General features: G+C 38.1%; 1 protein-coding gene across 1 annotated transcript; it reads right to left on the bottom strand.

The window, feature by feature from the left end:
* Nucleotides 1-1,573: 1,573 nt before the first annotated feature.
* LOC110690662 lies at nucleotides 1,574-20,347 on the bottom strand. The gene is made up of 9 exons (XM_021867516.1): nucleotides 20,109-20,347; nucleotides 19,947-20,009; nucleotides 19,746-19,801; nucleotides 17,869-17,962; nucleotides 16,290-16,350; nucleotides 5,859-5,940; nucleotides 2,725-2,780; nucleotides 2,013-2,076; nucleotides 1,574-1,891 (listed from the first exon to the last, which is right to left on the bottom strand). The coding sequence occupies exons 1-9, from the start codon at nucleotides 20,232-20,234 to the stop codon at nucleotides 1,831-1,833; spliced, it is 663 nt and encodes a 220-aa protein (XP_021723208.1). The 5' UTR covers nucleotides 20,235-20,347; the 3' UTR covers nucleotides 1,574-1,830.
* Between the last annotated feature and the right edge of the window lie 1,165 nt (nucleotides 20,348-21,512).

The following is a 21,512-nucleotide window of genomic DNA, read 5'->3' as shown; positions in this document are numbered from 1 at the left end:
TTTTTATAATATATATTAACTCTTATTAAGTTTCAAACTTGTTCATGGTAACAATTTTGTTTGTAAATTCTATATTAATAAAATATATTATTGAGTGGTTCACGAGTTTATCGAGTCGAGTTAGAACTTGCTCAACTCGTGCTCGTTAACATCTCGAGTCGAGCCAACTCGAGCCGAGCTTTGACCGAGTTGAGTCTGAGTTGCTCACGAGCTGCTCAACTCAATTAGCAGCCCTACGTATGAGTAAGTCATTTATCTCATGGATACAAAACGCGGAGCAACGGTACTGGCGGTACTCTCTCTGCTTTTTTAAGTAATTGGTACTCTTTATGTATTTTATTACTTGTTCCACTTTTATTTTACGGTTTTATTTTATTATTTGTTACATTTTCTTTTTTGAAAACCTTTAACTAATTTCTTCTAATATATTTCTTATGTTTTTTTTAGTTGTAACATTTTTAAATTCACGTTCTCCTAAGCAATTTTTTAAGAAGAGATAGATAGAGAGAAAAATAAGAGGGATCCATGTGGGTAAGAGAGAGATAAGGAGAAAGAAATGTCAAAAATGAAAAGTGTTGCAAGTAATTAAAATTTTCCAAAATAAAAAAGTGTTGCAACTAAAAAGAAACGAAGGGAGTACGAGTGTCTACATTCTCTTTCCTCTCAACTATCAAACTTTATTCTTCCACCAACTCCACTTTCTTCATATTTTATTATTTTCTACTATTTCTTGTAAAACTCCGCAAATACAAAATGAAGCAAGTACATTAATAAAATACGAAAAGAGTATATTAAATAAATACTTTATCTTTTTGGAAACATATTACGAAGTACTACAGTATTTTTTAACTAACTTCTTTGTTATAATGATCCACACTTATAATTTTGAGAAGACAAGATTGAAGGTTTTTATTAAAGCCTTGTTCAGCAGTATCGTTTAAAGTAGTGGTAAATGTTTGGATCAGGTCAAAACATTATTTAAAAAAAAAAAAAATTGCCAATTATTACCGCAAGTTAATACTACTTTGTAAATTACTATCGCAAATTGAAAAGGTAGTGAATTACTACCGCAAAAAATTTTAAGATGTTGCAATTACTACCAAACGCCCATTAAACCAAATTATGACGTCATTATATCACTTTAACCCATGGTTAAAGCCCTTAACCATGACGTCATTATATCCCTAAACCATTTTCTTTTTTAGGGGGGCTGGTTAAAGCCCTTAACCATGGTCAAACACGGGTTAAAGGGATATAATAACGTCATAGTTGGGTTTAATGGGGGTTTGGTAATAATCGCAACATCTCAAAAAATTTTGCGATAGTAATTCACAACTTTTTTAATTTACGGTAGCAATTTACAAAGTGGTGTTAACTTACGTTAGTAATTGGCAAATTATCCTAAAAAAAATAAGAGGGTTTGGCAAGGTATTGGTTTGAGTAATGTGTTGAGGTAGGGTTTCTTAATTTGGGTGTTCTAATTTACTTGCTCCATTTTACATTAATCCAAATGTAGTAGGAAAAAAAAAAATTCTGTATTTTTTTTTTTTACGCTTGCATAGAATCAGTGAAATTAGTGCTAATGACTCGGATTAGCTTGCATACAATTTGAGTAATTGTCAATCAGGCTTTTTGGGCGACAGATTTTGTTCAAATGATACTAAGGAGAACTGAAAATTAAGTAAATTTATCTCAGCTACTATAATTTTATACATATCCCTGTAAGGTGCGACATCTTTTAAGCATAACCATGTCGAAGATTTACAACCACAGGAATTGCTAACAACAGATAAAACTACAGCTATGAAGTATAATTCTTTGAGATTTCCATTATTCGACTTTCTCCACTCCACCTGCCATATTGTTATCTGCAACAGTTTCTCTCACAAACCTGGAAAATCATAACAGATATCAAACTACAACGTGAGGACATCGTTTTAGAGATGATGAATAAATTTTGAAGCATTTATAATCTCAGTGACTGTAAATCAAAACGAAGCAGGATATTGTACCTTGCTATCTTCTCTTTAGAAGATTGCAGAATATAGATCGATAAAACAACTGTTAGCATAAGACCTGTTAAAAAGCACCAAAGTCAAAATAATGATTGTATGGCAAGATACAACCTCCCAATAGAATAGGCCACTTCGTATTTCCCTTATTGATACCTTAGAGTAGTAAATTAAAACTATATTGGTGTAAAAAAATATGATGCATTATTTACGCAGAGGTGGGTACTTAGTTTGATGAGTCAAACAGATTGCCAATAAACTGCGTATAATTGCAACAACGTATAAGAACTTTTACAGAGTGTCTACTGATTATGCAGCCTACTAAAGAAAAAGAAACCAAATCTATTCTACTTCACATGAAGGGGACTAGGCCACCCCTGATATGCCTTAAATCAAATTGGGATCCTTGATTCATTGCTAAAAGAATTCTAAGAGTTGAATATTAACTCCACAGAAACGCACAAATTTCAATGAACATGCTGCAAAGTTGTACAATCTCCGGATCATATTATATGCAACTTTAGAATTTTTTATACCTCACAAATAATACCCCAAAGTTGCATATAATACGATCCTGAGGTAGTATATAACTTTACAATGTTAGGTGTCAATTTTCTTGTTGTGTTCTAATTTAAGGATTGGAGACTGGAGCTTTTACTTAATTCACTTTGAGAATGCACAAAAAGTAGTTCAAAGAATCCAACATAAATACCTGAACCAAAGAGGACAAAAAATCCAGAACTGACATCTATCTCAGAGTGTTCTTCCCTGTAATACATCACAAAACACATAAATCGATCAAAAGGGAAACTTAAGACAGATTAGGGAGGGATCCAACATTAAGCTAAACAAGATAGATCATCTGGAATAACAAATCAAAATAATGCATTGGAAACAGCTAGAATGATAAGCACAATTAAAATCAATTGACCAAAAGGAAAAAACGAATGGGGAATAAGTTATTTATTTAGGGGAAAAAAAAATTAGAAGGGGCCTACATCATGGAGCCTTCAAGAAAAACGTAGGTAGGCCATTTATGTAAGGTAAAACCCAGATGAATACATCCAAATTATACAGTTGGAACCATCAAGCATCAATTGTGGGTTTCATAACAGATAAGGGCATCATTTATTCGAAAGGGGAATAATCAACTGTAATTCATATTGTTGTAGTTTATAACTGCAGCAGTTATTTACTTAGATGGCTGCGTATCTTCTTGCAGGTTCCCAACAAATATATCTCTGAAGATCAAAACGAAATCTGAAGTGCATGTCTGTAAGGGATAGTTAGAGGACATTTCAAGCTATGTTCTCTCAAGAAGAGCAAAGCTTCTAATGAAGTAATGACTTTAATACCTCTTCTTCAAAAAGAAAATAAAAAAGGGCTGTGATAGTAGATGTATTGGATGCTATTGTTTCCATTTCTCATTATAGCAGCTTGCTTGGGGAGGTTTACCGTAAAAAGAATTATTGAAAATGGCAAGAGGTGTCTAACCAACTAAAAGCAGCTTCAAATTTTTCATTTTAATAACAAAAATAATGAGGCCACAAAGGAAAGCAATATCAGACTCATTTCACAGTACAACAACAATAATAAGTGCCACAAGCTCAAAGCAAATAAGGATCTAAGAAGCTTCTGATAAGTAGATCTCGATTTATCACCATCAAAAACAGTATTTCCTCCAAATGGGCAACATTACATCAAGAGACAAAAGTAACCCAGGAAATGAGGAATTATTATGAGGTGCTTCCCAACCCTATATTACCCGACAAAGTGGAATTTGTGAAAGCCAATGATTTTATGTTATAATGGGAACTTCATTTTGGATATATTCTTTTGCTTTTTAGAGGATCATTTAGTACAGAACACTTAAGCCTTCTGCAACAAAGGCACAATGGTATCCTTCTATAAGAGAGTAAAAGCACAAAAACAATCCCTCAAATTTGGTACAAATAGGCATTTTAGTCCCTCATCTTTCAAGTGTGGCAAAAAGGTCCCTCTACGACTAATCAAAGTTATGGGACTTCCCTGATGACTAAACAAAGTTTAGGGATGTAAATGCTGACTTGGACAAATAAAACAATACACATTGTTAGAAACTTAGGCTTAACGGAAAAAATAAAAAGTAAATAAGAAAGTTCATGGACTTATAAACTGATGGGCAGAAAACATCATTTGTTGATGGGTGGAGGACTAATGTCTGGCCAACACCTTCCACTCTCTCTCCTCTGACAACTGTAAACAGTGCTCCCTCGTTTGTAAATGGTGGTTCCTATTCAAAGGTCAAAGTCGTTGCCGCCTCTCCCTCAATGACAACCCAGGGATCTCAACTTACCTCCCCTCCTAATTCGACTTGGTTACGAAGCTTGCTCTTCGATGCAACCATAAATCCATCAATATAAGCGACGACACTTTCGTTCTAGTCTCTCTCCGGTACATGGAACCTGACTTACTTGAAACTCCAGGGTTGCCCCAACCTCAACAACCTCGCAATCGCCGCGTTTGTCATTGTGGGTCAAGCATCTTTAGTGCTGAAGGCATAAACTTTGTCTTTAAACACTGCGTTTCGCTGGAGGAGATTTCGATTAAGCGTCTCTGTGGGATTAATAACGACGGTGATTCAAAGGCCGACACCGAACCCATCCTGCAGTTGCATCTAAATTTTTAAAGAGTATTGTCTCATTGAGATTCAGTCTCTTCCTAATCCTCTTAATTAGTTTCCTTGATAATTAAGAGATAATAACAAAGATTTTATAGCAAAAGAAACGAATTTCATTTCAAGTTTAAGATAATAAGTAAATAATTTTAAAATTAAGAAAATATGTTTTAGAATTGATGGAAATCTAGCAAATCCAAGTCTCATTTTTCACTTTGATGTAAGGAGCCAAATTTGCTATTAGCCTATTAGGTAATTTAATTATGAATTCTCCTAAAATGGATATTTTTTTCTAACAAAATTAATTTTGGACTTTCATTTCTCTACTTGTGAAGCTAGTCCCCTTGAGTTTCCTTTGTAATGGTTTTTTTGCCACGTCAGCCTATAAGTCCCCCAAGTCTTATTTAATTTCTATCCCTTACCACGTAAGCCTACAGATTCCTAAAATTTAAATTTTATATCAATATATTTGTCTAAGTCAACATTTACATCCTTATACTTTGCTTAGTCATCAAGAAAGCCCCTCAACTTTGCTTAGCCATCTCTTTTCAGCAGAGGGACCTTTATGCCACACTTGAAAGATGAGCGACTAAAATGCTACTAATACCAAAGTTGAGGGATTGTATTTGTGCTTTACCCTTTTATAAGAGGTCAAAGTTCTAAACAATACCTTCGTTTCGTATGATGTGCAACATTTAGTAAAAATTGTTGAATTATATGCAACAAATATTTCTTTCCTTTTTAAGTTGACATTTCTGTCTATCTCTCTCCTTATGACATGCATGTCTATCTTTCTCTCTACATTTAATACTTACAAACAAATTTTGCCTAGGAGGCCATGCAACTCATTTGTTGCAAATAATATGAAACAAATATAGTAAATGAATTATAAAAAGGTGGGGAATACATTACTTGGAAAGTAGATAAGTGGAGAAACTAAAACTGACGTGTGTGGATATACACTCAAAATATTACTACAAGGTGATGAAACAAGTTAATTTTCATACTAAAGAGTGAGATGTCATATGAATTGAATTATACCTTGGAAAGGTCTGTCAAGTTTCTAAAGCCTCCAAACACATACAATTAAAAAACAAAACAAAACAAAACAAACTCTTAAACAAATAGGGGAAAAGATTTGAAACTCAGAAGGAGAAATGATCTTCCTAGGTTTAGAAGCCAATACTAACCAAGTATATCTGACAAGCACATGCTTTGGCCAATGCTGAGGATCCCAGAATTGCTTACGTATGTCTGGATGAATTTCAACATCTGTGGGGCAAAAAGGTCAGAAATATAAAATATTAACAGAAACCCACACAGAGCTTAATTTCATTCTTCCGCCATTTAGCAAAAACATTTTTACTCTAGTAAGGAAAGTTGCAAGACATTACTATGACATTCCATTATTCCAGGCAGTCATCACTAGATGTACAAATTAGGGTCACTTCCAAAAACAATTAATAGTAAATTAGAATTGTATTCTAAAGCTTTATTCTACCAAATACAATTCATATTTCCATGCGATTGACGACAATGTGAGTGGAAGATTTGCCTCGTGCTTTGGGAGCCAACAACGCAGAAGTGCATTGCATTTTATTGATATTTTATCAAAAAAATAGTTAAATATAAATAAATGTGATAGACTGAGATTACTGCTAACTTAGTCATACAGATAACAGGAAAAATAGAGAGAAAAAAGATTGATTCTTTGATTAAACTAGATAATCTGATTTTTGTAAATTGAGTGAATAAGAATGAATAATAAAGATGAAAGCTTGATGATAGATTGATAATGGCAAAAGAGGTTACAAATGACATATAGGTTTGATAGCTTTAGGCTATTACTCTTAAAATAGCTTGAGACTTTAACTCCCAGTAATGGCTTTAGGCCATAACTCTCTAAGGTTTCCTTAATACAAATCTCTGTCTACTCCTTTCCTCATCTCTCTATCTATAATAAATCTAAAGACTTAACCGAAAGAATAAAGATACTAGACAACCAATAGTGCCCTTCCTTGGATTAGTTTATTACAATAAATGAAAACAAGCTCACTGAAGCACGATGCCAGTTTGAACTACTTACAGATTCCTGTCCTTTAGAAATTCAAACTTGAAATTACCACAGTGGCAATAAATGCTCATCAGAATACTTTAAGTATGAGAACAGCAAGCTCTCTTGCATAGATTCTCTTAATTTTATGAAGCATTTATATTGGGGTTCTATTCTAAATATTTAACTATCTAGCAAGGTTTCAAGTGGATGGCTGGTCTTCTTCAAATTCACAAGACATTCCCTTATTTCTCTTCCATCAAACAAGAGATTTTGTCTTGCTAATAACTTGAAACCAATCTCTTACGAAGTTTCAGATAAGTATTTTAAAGATGCTTGATTGCTAATGTCAAATCCTGTCCTTTAAACAAATTTTTTATAAGGCATTGCTCTCAATGATTTCATTTTAAAGTCATATATCCATTCATAAGGCAAGCTACAGCTAAAACCACCAAAGTCATATCTCTGCCTAGAACAGTTTTACAAACCACAGTCTGAAACCCAAGCATCCTCTTCTTTTGCCGATAAATAAGTCTCAGGCTCTTAGTTCACAAAATGATTTTACCGCACATACATCACAACTTGACATAACAAGGAATGCTGGACAAGCAACTACAAAAGAGTAACACTTAAAACCCCCTCTAAAGAAAGATAAATTTCCATCAAACTTTAAGACTCTACCTTGATTTTATGCCTAAAAGAGGAAGAAAAAAAAAACCTCTCAAGTTCGCACCAAATGATACCCTAAAACTCAGGAAGCTTCGACAAATGTCTTAATACGGGAAGAGGGGGAAAAAAACCTACAAAAGATTCTTAAACGAGGTATCGACATTGATCAATGACACGAGATATAATGAGCTCAAATATCAAGCAAAATGTGCGACTCCTACCTCTAAGCCATCCAAAGTCTTGAAATTAAAAAATGTATCACATGTATTGTTAATTTGTAATGACACTTCATCTCATCACACCATGTGAAAAGAGCAATGTACAGCAATACGATCATACTCTTCTCCCCTAATAATAAAATCCTAAAGCCAATTGAAAAAGAGGTTTATAGACCTATAACCGTTAATCACAACAGAACAGACATCCCCTAGAAACAACCAGACAGAAGCAAAATGTACAATCTATTACATTACCCCATAATTATCTATAAGCAACTGTGTAATGTGTCATGTGTCGTGTCTAGAAGACCTAAAGACCCATTTATCTCACAATCAAAAACATGTGTCAGTGTATATGATCTACTTTTCAAAAGCTTCCCACTTCAATCCCTATAACACCTAACTAGGGCTCAAGTCATACCGTCTCAACATATGTCAATTATCAACTTCCTCTAACAAAAGATTCTGTTATGGAATGGGTCAATGGGACCAAACGGTCAGGTCAACCACCACTTTTGGTGTATTCAAGGCGCACAAAACAGGGGCAGCAAGAGTCAAAGGTGGCCAGAGACAATGTGCAACAAGCCAACAAGACAAAGTTAATTAAGAGAATTCAAGGAAAGAAGGCAAGCTGCTCCAACAATGTCATTTGATGGTTTTTCCATTCTTAGCTTAATTAGTCATATGTATCCCTTAAGCTTGAGTATATGTAAGGTAGTCAATTCCATTAGCAAGGTATCCAGAAAATTGTGAAGAAACAACATAGAGATTGGTAGCCTAAAGTTACTAGGAGACTCATAACCTCAAGTTATGCTTATCCTCTTGTAATCCTTCCAACTTTCAATTCAATCAATCAAATACTCAAGCATTCTAGTAATTGTTCTTAAGTTACATTGCTCAGCCGCTTAATATATAACAACTTGGTATCAGAGTGGTGGTCCTGCGGCCGCCGGTACCGGAAACCACCACCCCATTTTATAAAATAAAAAAAAAAAAAAAAAAAAAAAGAGAAAAATGGGAGACAGTACGTTGCCGCGATTAGCATCCGTGGAAGAGTCCCTCGCTGGTTTAAAAACTCAGTTATCCGCCATTGAACAGAAGTTGTAGCCGCCAGAAGAGGACACCATCACAAGGGTGGTGGCAGCAGCGGTAAAAGCGGCCATGGCCGACGAGAGAAAGAAGACGGAGGAAATGTTGGAGGTTGCTAGACGTAGGGTGGAGGATCGTATAGATCGCTTTCGGGAGGATGTCAACACTCAAGGGGCCATCGATCGCGGCAAGGTGGCCAGGTTACGGGAGGAACTGGAGAAGGCGAAGAAGACGACTCCGCAAGTAAACATACCCATAGTGGGAGAAAATAGCCCACGACAGGAGGAAGAGCATCCTCTGTCTCCCGTCTTGGAGGGGGCCTTCGAAGAACAGAATTGGCACCCACCTGACGAAGGTGGATGGCGCGGAGGTGGGTGGCGCGGCGGCGAAGAGGGCACTGGTGGTGGGGGGCATTGGAAGCATCGGAAACTGGAGATGCCATTGTTTGACGGAACCGAGCCAGATAATTGGACAGCAAGGGCAGAAATGTACTTCGATTTCTACAAATTGACGGAACAGGAGAAGATGGATGCCACGGTGGTGGCCATGGATGGGGCTGCCCTGAAATGGTTCCAATGGGAACAAAAGCAACACCCTTTCTACGGGTGGCCGGATCTCAAGCAACGAGCCCTAAACGAGTTCCGCCCCTCGCACTCGGGAACTCTTCATGAGCAATGGCTCACGGTGTCTCAAGAAGGGACCGTGGCGGAGTACCGCCGGCGATTCATTGAGCTGGCGGCGCCCTTGGAGGATGTGCCAGAGAGCATCATGCTCGGCTAGTTCATCAACAGCATGAGTAAAGAAATCAAGACGGAGCTGAGATTGCTCAGTCCACAAAACCTCGAAAGAGCCATGGAAATGGCAGGACGAATAGAGGAGAAAAATCGAGTTCAGCAAGGAAAAAGGAGTGTGAGCAACTGGAAAGGGGAGGTCAAAGTCAATGAACAAAGGGGGCCTAATTGCTTCCTACGGGCTGCCAGCAACAACGGGCCTCCTAAAACTTGGCCCAAAGCTCCCGAGTCACAAGGCTCCGTTAACTTGGGCCGTTCCACTTCAGGCCCAAGTCAAACTACTGCTGGGGGAACGAGACGGTTGTCGAAATTTGAACCGGCGGAAAGGAGGGCAAAAGGGTTGTGCTTTAGGTGTGACAAGCGGTGGGGCGGGGGACATCAATGTAAAAGAAAAGAGCTTAGTGTTTTAATAGCCGCGGAAGAGGACGTTGAGTTAGAGGAGTCGGAGATAGAGAAGGAAGCACCACCAGAGGAGGACGGAGGAATGTCTTTGTGCTTGGTGATTGGGATACATAACCCTAAAACCATGAAGTTGAAGGGACGAGTTAAGGGACATGAGGTGGTTGTCATGATTGATCCGGGAGCTACCCACAATATCCTAGCAAATTCGGTGGTGTTGTGGGCGGCCATTCCGGTCGACCAAGGCGGAGAATTTGTCGTATCCTTAGGAAACGGGGATACTATTCGTGGAAATGGGGTGTGCAAGGGGGTCAAGGTGGAGTTACGTGGGGGTCTCACCATAACCGAGGACTTCTTTCCACTCTCGTTGGGAAGTGCCGAGGTGATTCTAGGAGTGCAATGGCTTGAGAAGTTGGGGGTCGTGGTCACTAATTGGTGGACCCACGTGATGAAGTTCTCCGTGGGAGGATTTCCGGTTACCCTCACCGGAGATCCGACTCTCGAGAAATCAAAGATCTCACTCAAGGCTATGGTGAAAGTATTAAAAAAGGAAAAGCGTTGGCAGCAAGTTGGCAGTAGGCGAATTGGGCCCAATTCCAAACAGCCCACCTTCATTTTTGGTGGAGGTTCTGGACCAATTTGAGGAGGTCTTTCAAATGCCCAATGGGCTACCTCCTAATAGAGGCCATGAGCACTCTATTGTATTAAGAGATGGGGCCAACCCAATTAGTGTGAGGCCCTATAGGTATCCACAAATTCAGAAAGATGAGATTGAAAGGCTTATGCGTGAAATGTTAGAATCCGGCATCATCAAACCATCCACAAGCCCGTTTTTGAGTCCGGTTTTGTTAGTCAAGAAGAAGGATGGCTCGTGGCGATTTTGCGTAGACTACCGGGCCCTCAACAAGGAAACCGTTCCGAATAAATATCCGATTCCGGTGATTGATGAGCTATTGGATGAATTACATGGGGCGACAATTTTTTCTAAACTCGATTTGAAATCGGGGTACCATCAAATTCGGGTGAAACCGGAAGACACCCATAAGACGGCTTTCCGGACCCATGAAGGCCACTATGAGTTCCTAGTCATGCCGTTTGGGCTCACCAACGCCCCGACGACTTTTCAATCTCTTATGAATGAGGTATTCCGACCCTACTTGAGAAAATTTGTGCTCGTATTTTTTGACGACATATTGGTGTATAGTAAAGCCGTGAGTGAGCACAAATGTCATTTAGAATTGGTTTTGCAAAAATTGGTAGAAAATCAATTCTACGCCAATTTTAAAAATGTGAATTTGGGAGGAGGGTGATTGCTTATTTGGGTCACGTCATCTCCGAGCAAGGTGTTGCGATGGATGACGAGAAAATCCGCTCCATTCTCGAGTGGGAAATACCGTGGAATCTTAGAGAATTACTTGGGTTCTTGGGATTAACCGGTTATTACCGGAAATTCATCTCCCATTATGCCCACATAGCTAATCCCCTTACCTCACAGTTAAAGAAAGATAGTTTCGGGTGGTCGGCGGAGGCGACATCGGCGTTTAGGAAGCTCAAGACCGCTATCACCACTGCTCCGGTGTTAACCGTTCCTAATTTTCGAGAGCCCTTTGTGGTTGAAACTGACGCGTCTGGGTTCGGGCTCGGGGCGGTATTGATGCAACATGGCCGACCAATCGTTTTTTACAGCAAAATGTTTGGAATTCCGGCTAGAAGGAGATCGATTTATGAGAAAGAATTGATGGCTATAGCGCTGTCAGTCACGAGGTGGCGCCACTATCTACTCGGTCGGCCATTCGAAGTGCGCACCGACCAGGAGAGCCATAAGTACCTCACCGAGTAGCGGGAGGTTGGCGGAGAATACAGCGTTGGTTGAGGAAATTAGTGGGATTTGATTTCACCATTCATTACAAACCCGGCGCCGCCAACAAGGTAGCTGACGCCCTTTCGCGTCGGGATGAAGCTCTGTTAGATCGCACAGTAAAGGGGACTGAAAGGAGGAATGGAGACGGGTTAACAGTAAATGCTGAACTTGGGGCTTTGGTCCACTCTTGCTATGTGGACTGGGCCGAGCTGGAGAAAGAATTGGAGGAGGATAAATTCTTGGGCCAGATTGTGTAGATTGTGTTGGGCCTGAAGGAAGGAAAGGCTGGGCCAAAGGGCTTCCATGTGGAAGGCTCCAGGCTATTTTATAAAAATCGAATTGTTTTGCCTAACCACTCCAAGTTTGTTTCTATGCTTTTGCAGGAATATCACAACACTGCCACGGGAGGCCATGACGGCGAGGTGAAAACTTACCTTCGCCTCGCCGCCGATTGGTTCTGGTCGGGAATGCGGAAGGACGTCGGAAAATTTGTTCGGGAATGCGACGTTTGCCAAAGAAATAAAACCGTCACTAAGCGTTCTCTCGGCCTACTCCAACCATTGTCGATACCAGAGGCTGTGTGGGAAGATATCTCCATGGATTTCGTGGAGGGTTTGCCATTATCCCGCGGCTTAGATGCAGTGCTGGTAGTCGTGGATCGCCTCTCGAAATACGCCCACTTTATAGGGCTAAAACACCCTTTCAACGCCCTTAAAGTGGCGGATGTCTTTGTGAAGGAGATAGTCCGCCTTAATGGATTTCCAGCATCCATTATTTCTGATCGCGATCGAGTTTTCATGAGTATATTTTGGAGAGAGCTCTTTCAATTACAAAGGACTCACTTGCGACGAAGTACGGCATACCACCCACAGACCGACGGTCAGACAAAGATTGTCAACAAAAGTTTGGAGACCTACCTACGGTGTTTCGTTGCTGAACAACCGAAAAGCTGGGCCCGTTGGCTGCCTTGGGCGGAGTATTCCTACAACACGTCACCATACACCTCTACCAAGATGACACCGTTCCGGATCGTTTATGGCAAAGATCCCCCAAAATTGTGGCGACTAGGGGCAGGACAAACAATGGTCAGCTTGGAGGAGAATTTGCAAGAGAGAGATGGAATTTTGGAGGAGTTGCGCATGAATCTGAATCGTGCCCAGCAAGTGATGAAACTCAATGCGGATAAAAGCAGACGGGACGATACATTCAACATTGGGGAGAAGGTATTTCTCAAGCTCCAACCATATAGACAAAGGTCACTTGCTTGAAGACCATTTGAGAAGTTAGCAGCTAGATTTTATGGGCCTTTTGAAATTCTGGAACACATTGGCAGAGTTGCCTACAAGCTAAAATTGCCTGATGATTGCAAACTTCACCCTGTATTTCACATCTCCCAACTTAAGCGAGCCCTTGGCAACCTCCCCTGTCAACCCACTATTCTGAAACAACTTTCCTCCGACTTGGAACTAGTGGTGGAACCAAAGGAACTCCTCGATGTGAGAAGGGTGAGGAAAAATTCTGAGTTCATACTGGAAGTCCTACTTACTTGGCACGGGTTGTCCGATTATGAAGCCACTTGGGAAGAGTTCGACACGGTCAACATGCGTTTTCCTTCCTTCCACCTTGAGGACAAGGTGAAACTCAAAGGGGGGAGTGATGTTATGGAATGGGTCAATGGGACCAAACGGTCAGGTCAACCACCACTTTTGGTGTATTCAAGGTGCACAAAACAGGGGCAGCAAGAGTCAAAGGTGGCCAGAGACAATGTGCAACAAGACAAAGTTAATTAAGAGAATTCAAGGAAAGAAGGCAAGCTACTCCAACAATGTCATTTGATGGTTTTTCCATTCTTAGCTTAATTAGTCACATGTATCCCTTAAGCTTGAGTATATGTAAGGTAGTCAATTCCATTAGCAAGGTATCCAGAAAATTGTGAAGAAACAACATAGAGATTGGTAGCCTAAAGTTACTAGGAGACTCATAACCTCAAGTTATGCTTATCATCTTGTAATCCTTCCAACTTTCAATTCAATCAATCAAATACTCAAGCATTCTAGTAATTGTTCTTAAGTTACATTGCTCAGCCGCTTAATATATAACAGGTTCTTACATGAATAGGTGATTTGGCCAACATTAGCCTTTGGCATCTAAGTCAAACGATTATCTTTTAACCTATCGTCATCCAAGAATTGACTAAAAAAACCTTTATCATCAAATTTTATTAGAATACAATAGCAGTATCGCATATATAGCTGAAGCGCCTTCTTCCATCTCTTGCTAAATGTTGCTGCTTCACATCAAAAGTAACTCCACCAGAATATTTTTCAAGCAAGGCACTTTCTCTCAAACTCATCATATAATAATCCATCATCCATATGAACTATCATCGACATTCATAGTCTCTCCTTTTTGGATTCAGATATCAATAACGATTCCACAGTCCTATGTTACTCGGACTCTTCATTTCACCTCACATACCCATGTCGGACCCTCGACACTCGGACATGGGTATGACACCCGGACACTTTACTTTTATTTCAAAATCATGGAATTTTTTCACAAAGTAGCGAGTCGGACGCTTGGACACGTACCCGTGTCGGACATGGGTACCCAAGTCCAAGTAACATATCTACGGCTTCTCCTAAACATATTCCAACTTCCTAATGCCAACCAGAAATCTCACAATCACTCCACCATTTTCCAAACCAAAATTCCTTTTACTCAGCGCTGAAGCTGAGATGCTATTTAAGTTCTAGAACACCAAATATTACAGCACTGAGCTTAGCTACACACCTGACTTGCAACAAAGTCCTAGTTAGAGCTACACATTGTCGCACATATAGGAGAACTAATACTAAGTCAAAGATATTTCAAAAAACAACAAATTATTTCCAAAGGGAAAGCAATGTTGAGCAAAATGATTTCTTTTACCATGTTGGTGACAGGAAAGGGGGAAAAGTATTGTACATGTCTTATGCTAATTTTACGTATCCAATTATACTACCTCTTTCTTTATATTTGTAACACAACTTGGCACGAAGAATGAGCAATCGAACAATGACACATAGGCATTAGGCAGCAGCTGATGTGCGAAATTGTAAAGGAACCGTAAGATTTCCACATATTAAAAAGAGTTCATATTCTAGTCCATCCGTCACATAACACTTTCTCACATTAAACAGATCTCATGCTACTTCATCCACATATATTTTAAAGAGAATACAAACAAGGTCAATATAAGAATTAAACTCGTGACCCCCCTTGGCACACCTTGAAAATTATGAGAAAAGGTAAATGAACAAATTAAGTTATAAAAATTTAACCATATCAACTTAAAACTTTCTTCTTGTCGGTGGTAAAATCATTTCAATTAAATAATCCGTTTACATCTAATATTCTTCTTAATGTCCATTTCAAAGTGGTGTGTTGAAAGTAAATATACATAGAGGTCTCAGCTATTGAAAATAAACAAGAATCTGGGGCAGTTTGCATGTACCTAATGAGACTTATGAAAGTAATGACGGCAATGTTGAGATCATTGAGAGAAGTTAATCATGTAGGACTGAGAGAAGGCTATAAGCGTTGCAAAGAATGAGCAATGAAACAATGACACATAGGCAGCAGCTGATGCCCCTGGTTGAAATTTTAAAGGAACCATAAGATTTCCACATATTAAAAAGAGTTCATATTCTAGTCCATCCGTCACACAACACTTTCTCACATTAAACAGATCTCATGCTACTTCATCCACATGTATTTTAAAGAGAATACAAACAAGGTCAATACAAGATTTGAACTCGTGACCCCCCCCCCCCTCTCCTCCCCACCCATGTTAAACAATAAAGACCTATTCATTAAGCTATGATTTTTACATATTCTCATCTCAAAAGAAAATATAAAATGATAGAATAGGAAAGAAGTCAGTCATGGATTTCACACATAATGTCACAAACCCACAAATATTGTCCATATAATGAAATTAGACTCAAATAACCTAGCTATTCCAGCATCTAGATGTGGAGCAACTTTGTCGCTTAATTGGCTTACTATAGTGTCATTTACTTTACATACAAGAACATAAAGGAAACACCAGTAAGCAATTCATTGAATATGTACTTTCCAATTGTAAAAGAGCTAAATATATAGATACAAGATACATTTTATAAGAGTTGAAAGTGACATCGTAATTACGGGGTATATCGGACCACCTTTTTTAAAAAGTTATTAAATATATACAAAATATAGATATAAATCCAGAATTAATAAAAAGGATCATTTTTCATGCTCAATAACTCAACATGAACCACTGTTTAATAGACATATTGAGCATCTAAGGCATGCAAACACCTATTAATGTCTAATTAGAAGATATACAGAGGCAGAACCAATTGAACCAAGAATGAGGGTAAGGACTTGAGTCCATGAAACTATGTGTGAAAAATCTGCTAAAATTAACTGGTAAACCATTCAAAACAAGATAGAGTGATACAATCAGCACAAAACAATTATACGGGTATAGATGAAAGGAAAATGTAACATACAATGATGAGGCATATCAACAACTTTTGCAGTTATGCCAAGCAAATCACCTCCTGAATACCTCTGCATGAGAAAACATCAGAAAGACAAGGGTAAGAGGTTTCTCCTACTAGAATCAGCTCCATCATAGAAACTTGAAATTGCAACTCCACTCATAATGCCAATCACCAAGCCTTTCTTTCACCAATAATTCAACTCCTTAAGTATTAGCTTCACAAATAACAAGCCAACTTACAGCTTAAGAAGTGCTGATGAAGAAAGTGAATGTGAAAGTTGGCCACCATGAGTCCATGACAATTGTACCAACCAGCACAATAATTAACAGGTTCAGGTTGAGTTTACAACCCAATTAATCAAGTGACTTCACACACCGAAAGAAGCATTAAAACATCTATTTAAATGGATTAAATTAGCATTAGCCTAAACATAAGTAGCATCAACCAATTACCCTTTAATTAAAAATAGAAAAGAGGCCCCCAAAGAAAGAATAAAGGTGAATGCGGAAGTTGGCTAAGTAACAAAAGAAATGCTAAAGCTGGACCATGCTTTACAAGATACTATAAATACATATGTGCCTTTTACATTCAGCTAGATCATTATAATTTCCATACAAATAATAATATATTCACACGGCTTTGTTAGGATTGAGAGTGCCAACCCATTTGTTATCAAAAGAGCACAAACTGTTTAATGCAATCTCTTTGCTAGCTTTAAGTCTATTCTGAGAGACAGGCTACATCAAATGCAAGTAAAACTAAGTGACAGAAACATCTAGAAATAGTTAAAGACAATATTTGGCACAAGCTTAGACACAAACGCATTGTGTGCAATTTAAGTGGGAATTGTGCTCCATAAGACTATGTGCTTGTAAAAAAAAAAATAATAATAATAATAATAAAAATGTTTAGGATAATTGTGGATAAGCTTTACATTTTTTGGTGGTGTTACACATAAATCTTAAATTTAATGTAAAAGCTTGAAAGATATTATCTTAAAATTGATTACATATGTTATTTTTCAAAATTATGCGTCCCCATAAGGACTAATGATTTGATATTGATGTCAAAAAATTTAGCATAAAGCAGTAGAGTCAATACAGGGGAAAGGGCATAAAACAATTCCATGAAATAACTTGTTGGGAGAAAAGCAAATGTATTGAGGGCTTAAATTTTTTATTTATTTTGGATAATTATGAGAAGAATCATTTTCAATCTCCCTTTCCCGTCAAAAAATAAAAAACAATTCCCTTTGTATTTTTCAAGGATATTAATGAGGTATTCTGGGGAGTAAAAATAATAGTACCAAAAAGATCTTTTGGCTTTACATCTAACACATAGACATAAATTTACTCACACAAGCCAACTAAGTATCAGAAAAAGATTAATGCAATTGTCTCACTGAGCTTTACGATTTCTCTTCCTTTTATTATATGGGAACCTAGCTATGCCTTGGCAATCCAATTCTAAAAAAAAACATCATCTCTATGAATACAAGGTATGGCCACAGAAACTGCACCTGCCACCTTCTCAAACTCCAAAAATGGAAGCCTCATCCAAGGCACTAGTAATAATCGGTACGTACCAAATGCATGTCAATCATTGGAACCTCAGAACTCTTCCGATTTATGATGTAAAGCCAGGGCAGCTGAAATTTTTCTTTCCCAACTTGGAACGTTCTACAGAAAGCAATAAGAAATCAGAGTGGGTAACACCCCAAGTAGTAATAACAGTTAAAAATTCAGGAGCTCAATTGAAGGACAGTCAATCAACAAGAAAATACAATTTAGAACAATAGATGACAGACAGCCTAATGAATTACTAGCCGACCAACAATCTTGACAAGTATTGGAGCACCCAGAAAATCCAGTATTATAAAGGCATGATGTCCACTGAGGAGGCAGATCATGAACTCTAGATCTAAAGTATATGAAGTGAGGATGTGTACCAGCCAAAGCAAGTTGCACAGCTCAAATGTTGAAGGACATTCATCATGCACATGATATATATTGAGTAAACAAGCTATACAATCATAAAACATTTCAAATAGACCATCACCATAGGAAGTGTGCTCGCAATAGTTGTCAAGTTTAGAGCAAAGAGCCATCGCGTCATGCTGTGAATGTTTTAACACTCAAACCATGTGGTACACACTTGTCTTCGGATGACAAGGATGCAACCTTGATGCAGGAAAGGGCTTGTGAATGTGTAGGCACATGCGGAGCTCTGAAATGAGAAGAGGAACTCTTGCCAATTGGTGTGTTGGGTAATGAACAAGAGCTAGCAGGCACAACTAGGCTGAGATGGCAAGAGGACTTTGCTTAAGCACAAATTGTATATTGGTCTAGCAACACTCAGGTAAATAAAGCAAGTGGTGTGAACTATTCATAAATCCCACAAAAAGAGGCTTGTCCGCAAGATAACTTCACAGCGGTAACGTTATGGAATATTAAGCTTAGGAAACTTCAAAGAACACAAGGGATAAAGTAAAGTATATACACACAAAATTGAGATGGGTTCTAACACATCCCCTCTTAGTACGCCTAACAGCCTAAGTGCCCCTCAATTACATTACTTAATTAAAATTGGGACCCAAGAAAATGATTGGTTCAAAATTGCCTTCAAATGCTATACTACATACCTAAGTACCTAACACAAGAATACTGAACATTCTAGAATATCTCAGAATTCTCAACCAGCTATAGGCTTACACTGTTATACCTTCAGCTAACACCAAATTCCACCCAATTGAGCCCAAAAAACTTCTCTTTTTGTCCGGCTAAAAATCTACTTCTTTTAGGGATGTCCAAAATTTCTTGTCACTTTATAAATTAAAAACTTAACCCACCCAATTCATGTGATGTGGAACCTCAACCCCCCCCCCCCTTCCCCCAAGGGCATGATTTCTTTACTTCAATAACTTTTTACATATAATTGTCAAAATCAAATAGACCGGAATATTTTATTATATGTATAGTTTATTACTTATTACTAATTATTATGACATACATATGTCAAAATCAGATCAGACTAGACTATAGTGCCAAGCATTTGGTCTTCAGAAAAACAACATAAAAATAACAATTTTTGGACATCTGAATCACATAAAGCTTTGCCATCTTGCTGCCTTCTGCCTACTAATCAGGCCATTTACTAAATCTCTGAAGCTGATTGTTAAATTTCTTGGTGCTAAATTACAATACATTTCATTAATTTGGCCTCACCCAAAACCTCATTAGCCATTTATCTACCCGATTTCGCTCATAGAATCCAAATCTACAGCTTTGCAGGAAAAGGTCTTAATTGCACTTAAACAACACAAATCAATCTAACAAGAATTCCACTTTCTACAAAATTACTCAATAATTAGAATAGTAAGCCTTCAAACTCGATATGCGAAATTTGAGAATAGGAATACAGAGTTGCTACTTAAACAAGTATTGAAGGTGAAATTAAGCTTACATTTTATAAGGATCAGCACCAGTGTATCCAGTTGGTTTCGGAATAGGAATCAAAACCTATGCAACATTCAAATCAGTGAAATTACAAAATCAGTAACAAAATTCATCACCCAAACATTCAAAGCAAGAAATTAAATTCAATAATCAAACAAAAATCAGGAAAAAAATTAAAAAAAAAATAATAAAAAGGGCATGAAATTACCTCTCGATTAACAGCAAAAATGGGACAATGACGACCAACAATATCATGCCAAACAGTCCTCGACTACAATCAATAATCAATCAAGAAATTCGAAGAAAAAATCAGAAATCATCGACAAAAATTGCAGTAATTTTGACAGAGAAAAGGAGAGAGAAAACAGACGGAGTGGTATTGACCCATCCTACTCAAAGGGACGATGTCGCCAGGTCTATATGCGGCAGAAAGAGTAGCCATTGATAGCAACATCACTGAGATTGCAGCAAAGATTGCTGCTCCATCTTCCGCCATTGTTGCGATTTTCAGAGCTCGCTACTTCAACTTGGCTCTCTTCTCCTACGCTTCAAAATAAAGAGAGATCTTCTCTGCTTTTTTTTTTTTTTTTTTTTTTTTGAGCCTGAATTTACATTTGTCTTCGAGCCTTCGGCTTGGTTCGAGTTTTGAGGTTCGTGGTCGAATTTGTGTGGTTCGGATAATACCTTCATACCGTGTTTTGTTCGCCTAAGAAAATTTGTCAAGAATAAGCAATTTTTAAGCGGTTATATCTAAATAAGTCAACCTTTTAATTAAAAACCCTAGCATCTCTTTCCTCTCTTCTCTCTCTAAAACTCTAGCCTCCATTGTTAAATTTTAGAGGGGCTTCTAGGAGGAATATTTCTCCCTCGAAAGACAGGGTTTTTCATTTTCTATAAGAAGATTTGGCTCCTTCGAAAGACCGGGTTTTTCTTCTCTCTTTTGAGGAAGGATTTGCATTTTTATTTCATGGATTGCTATAGAGTTGTTTCATGGGTAAAATTTTGAGCGGGATCGAAAAACAGGCTAATATTTCGATTATAATCTAGCGAATCAGACAGAAATTTTCTACACGGCTACAACAAATCGATAGACCCCCTCGCCGATGAAGGCTGTAAATCACAACGATATGAAATAGGGTATGAAGAATGTACGATTTGCAACAACGATCGTAGCTTTGCTTACGGAATGTTTTTATTTGATTCAATTATTATGTATTCATTAGATCTAAATCTCTTTGTAGATGTCGTATGACTTTATTTATGAATCAATTTTATTTCAAAAAAAAAGTCAACCTTTTAATTAACTAAGAATAAGTCGACTTTTATAGGGTATTTTCTCAAAATGAGTCATAACTGGTTGATTTGAAAATTAACCGATTCTATGGGTTAATATTAGCATGTGTCATAATGCGATTGATTTATTTTTATCTTTTTAATTAAAATTACTTATTTTAATTAATTTCAAAAAATTAAAATATTCTTAAAATTGAAATACTCTCCAACCGCAAACCAGCCTCCACCTCCACCCCTACATGTCCTGTGGCCGACCAATGCCCTAGTGCCCTTATAGAACAACAAAACGCCATAAACAACAACCATTGCACCCCATTGTCGACCTTTGCCTTGACCCCTTTTTCTTTCTCCCATCCTATTGTAGACTCTCGTTCTCACCCGCCCGAACCCCTTTTTCACTCTCCCATCCCACCATCGACTAACCCACCTCCGCCAACCTCCTTCGTCCCTCCATCACCGAACACAATCCCCCTCCTTAGCG

This window comes from Chenopodium quinoa, unplaced genomic scaffold (genome assembly GCF_001683475.1).
Source record: "Chenopodium quinoa cultivar QQ74 unplaced genomic scaffold, ASM168347v1, whole genome shotgun sequence".
Lineage (NCBI taxonomy): Eukaryota > Viridiplantae > Streptophyta > Magnoliopsida > Caryophyllales > Amaranthaceae > Chenopodium > Chenopodium quinoa.
The sequence above is the reverse complement of the archived record's forward strand: the minus strand, read 5'-3'. Positions and strand labels throughout refer to the sequence as shown.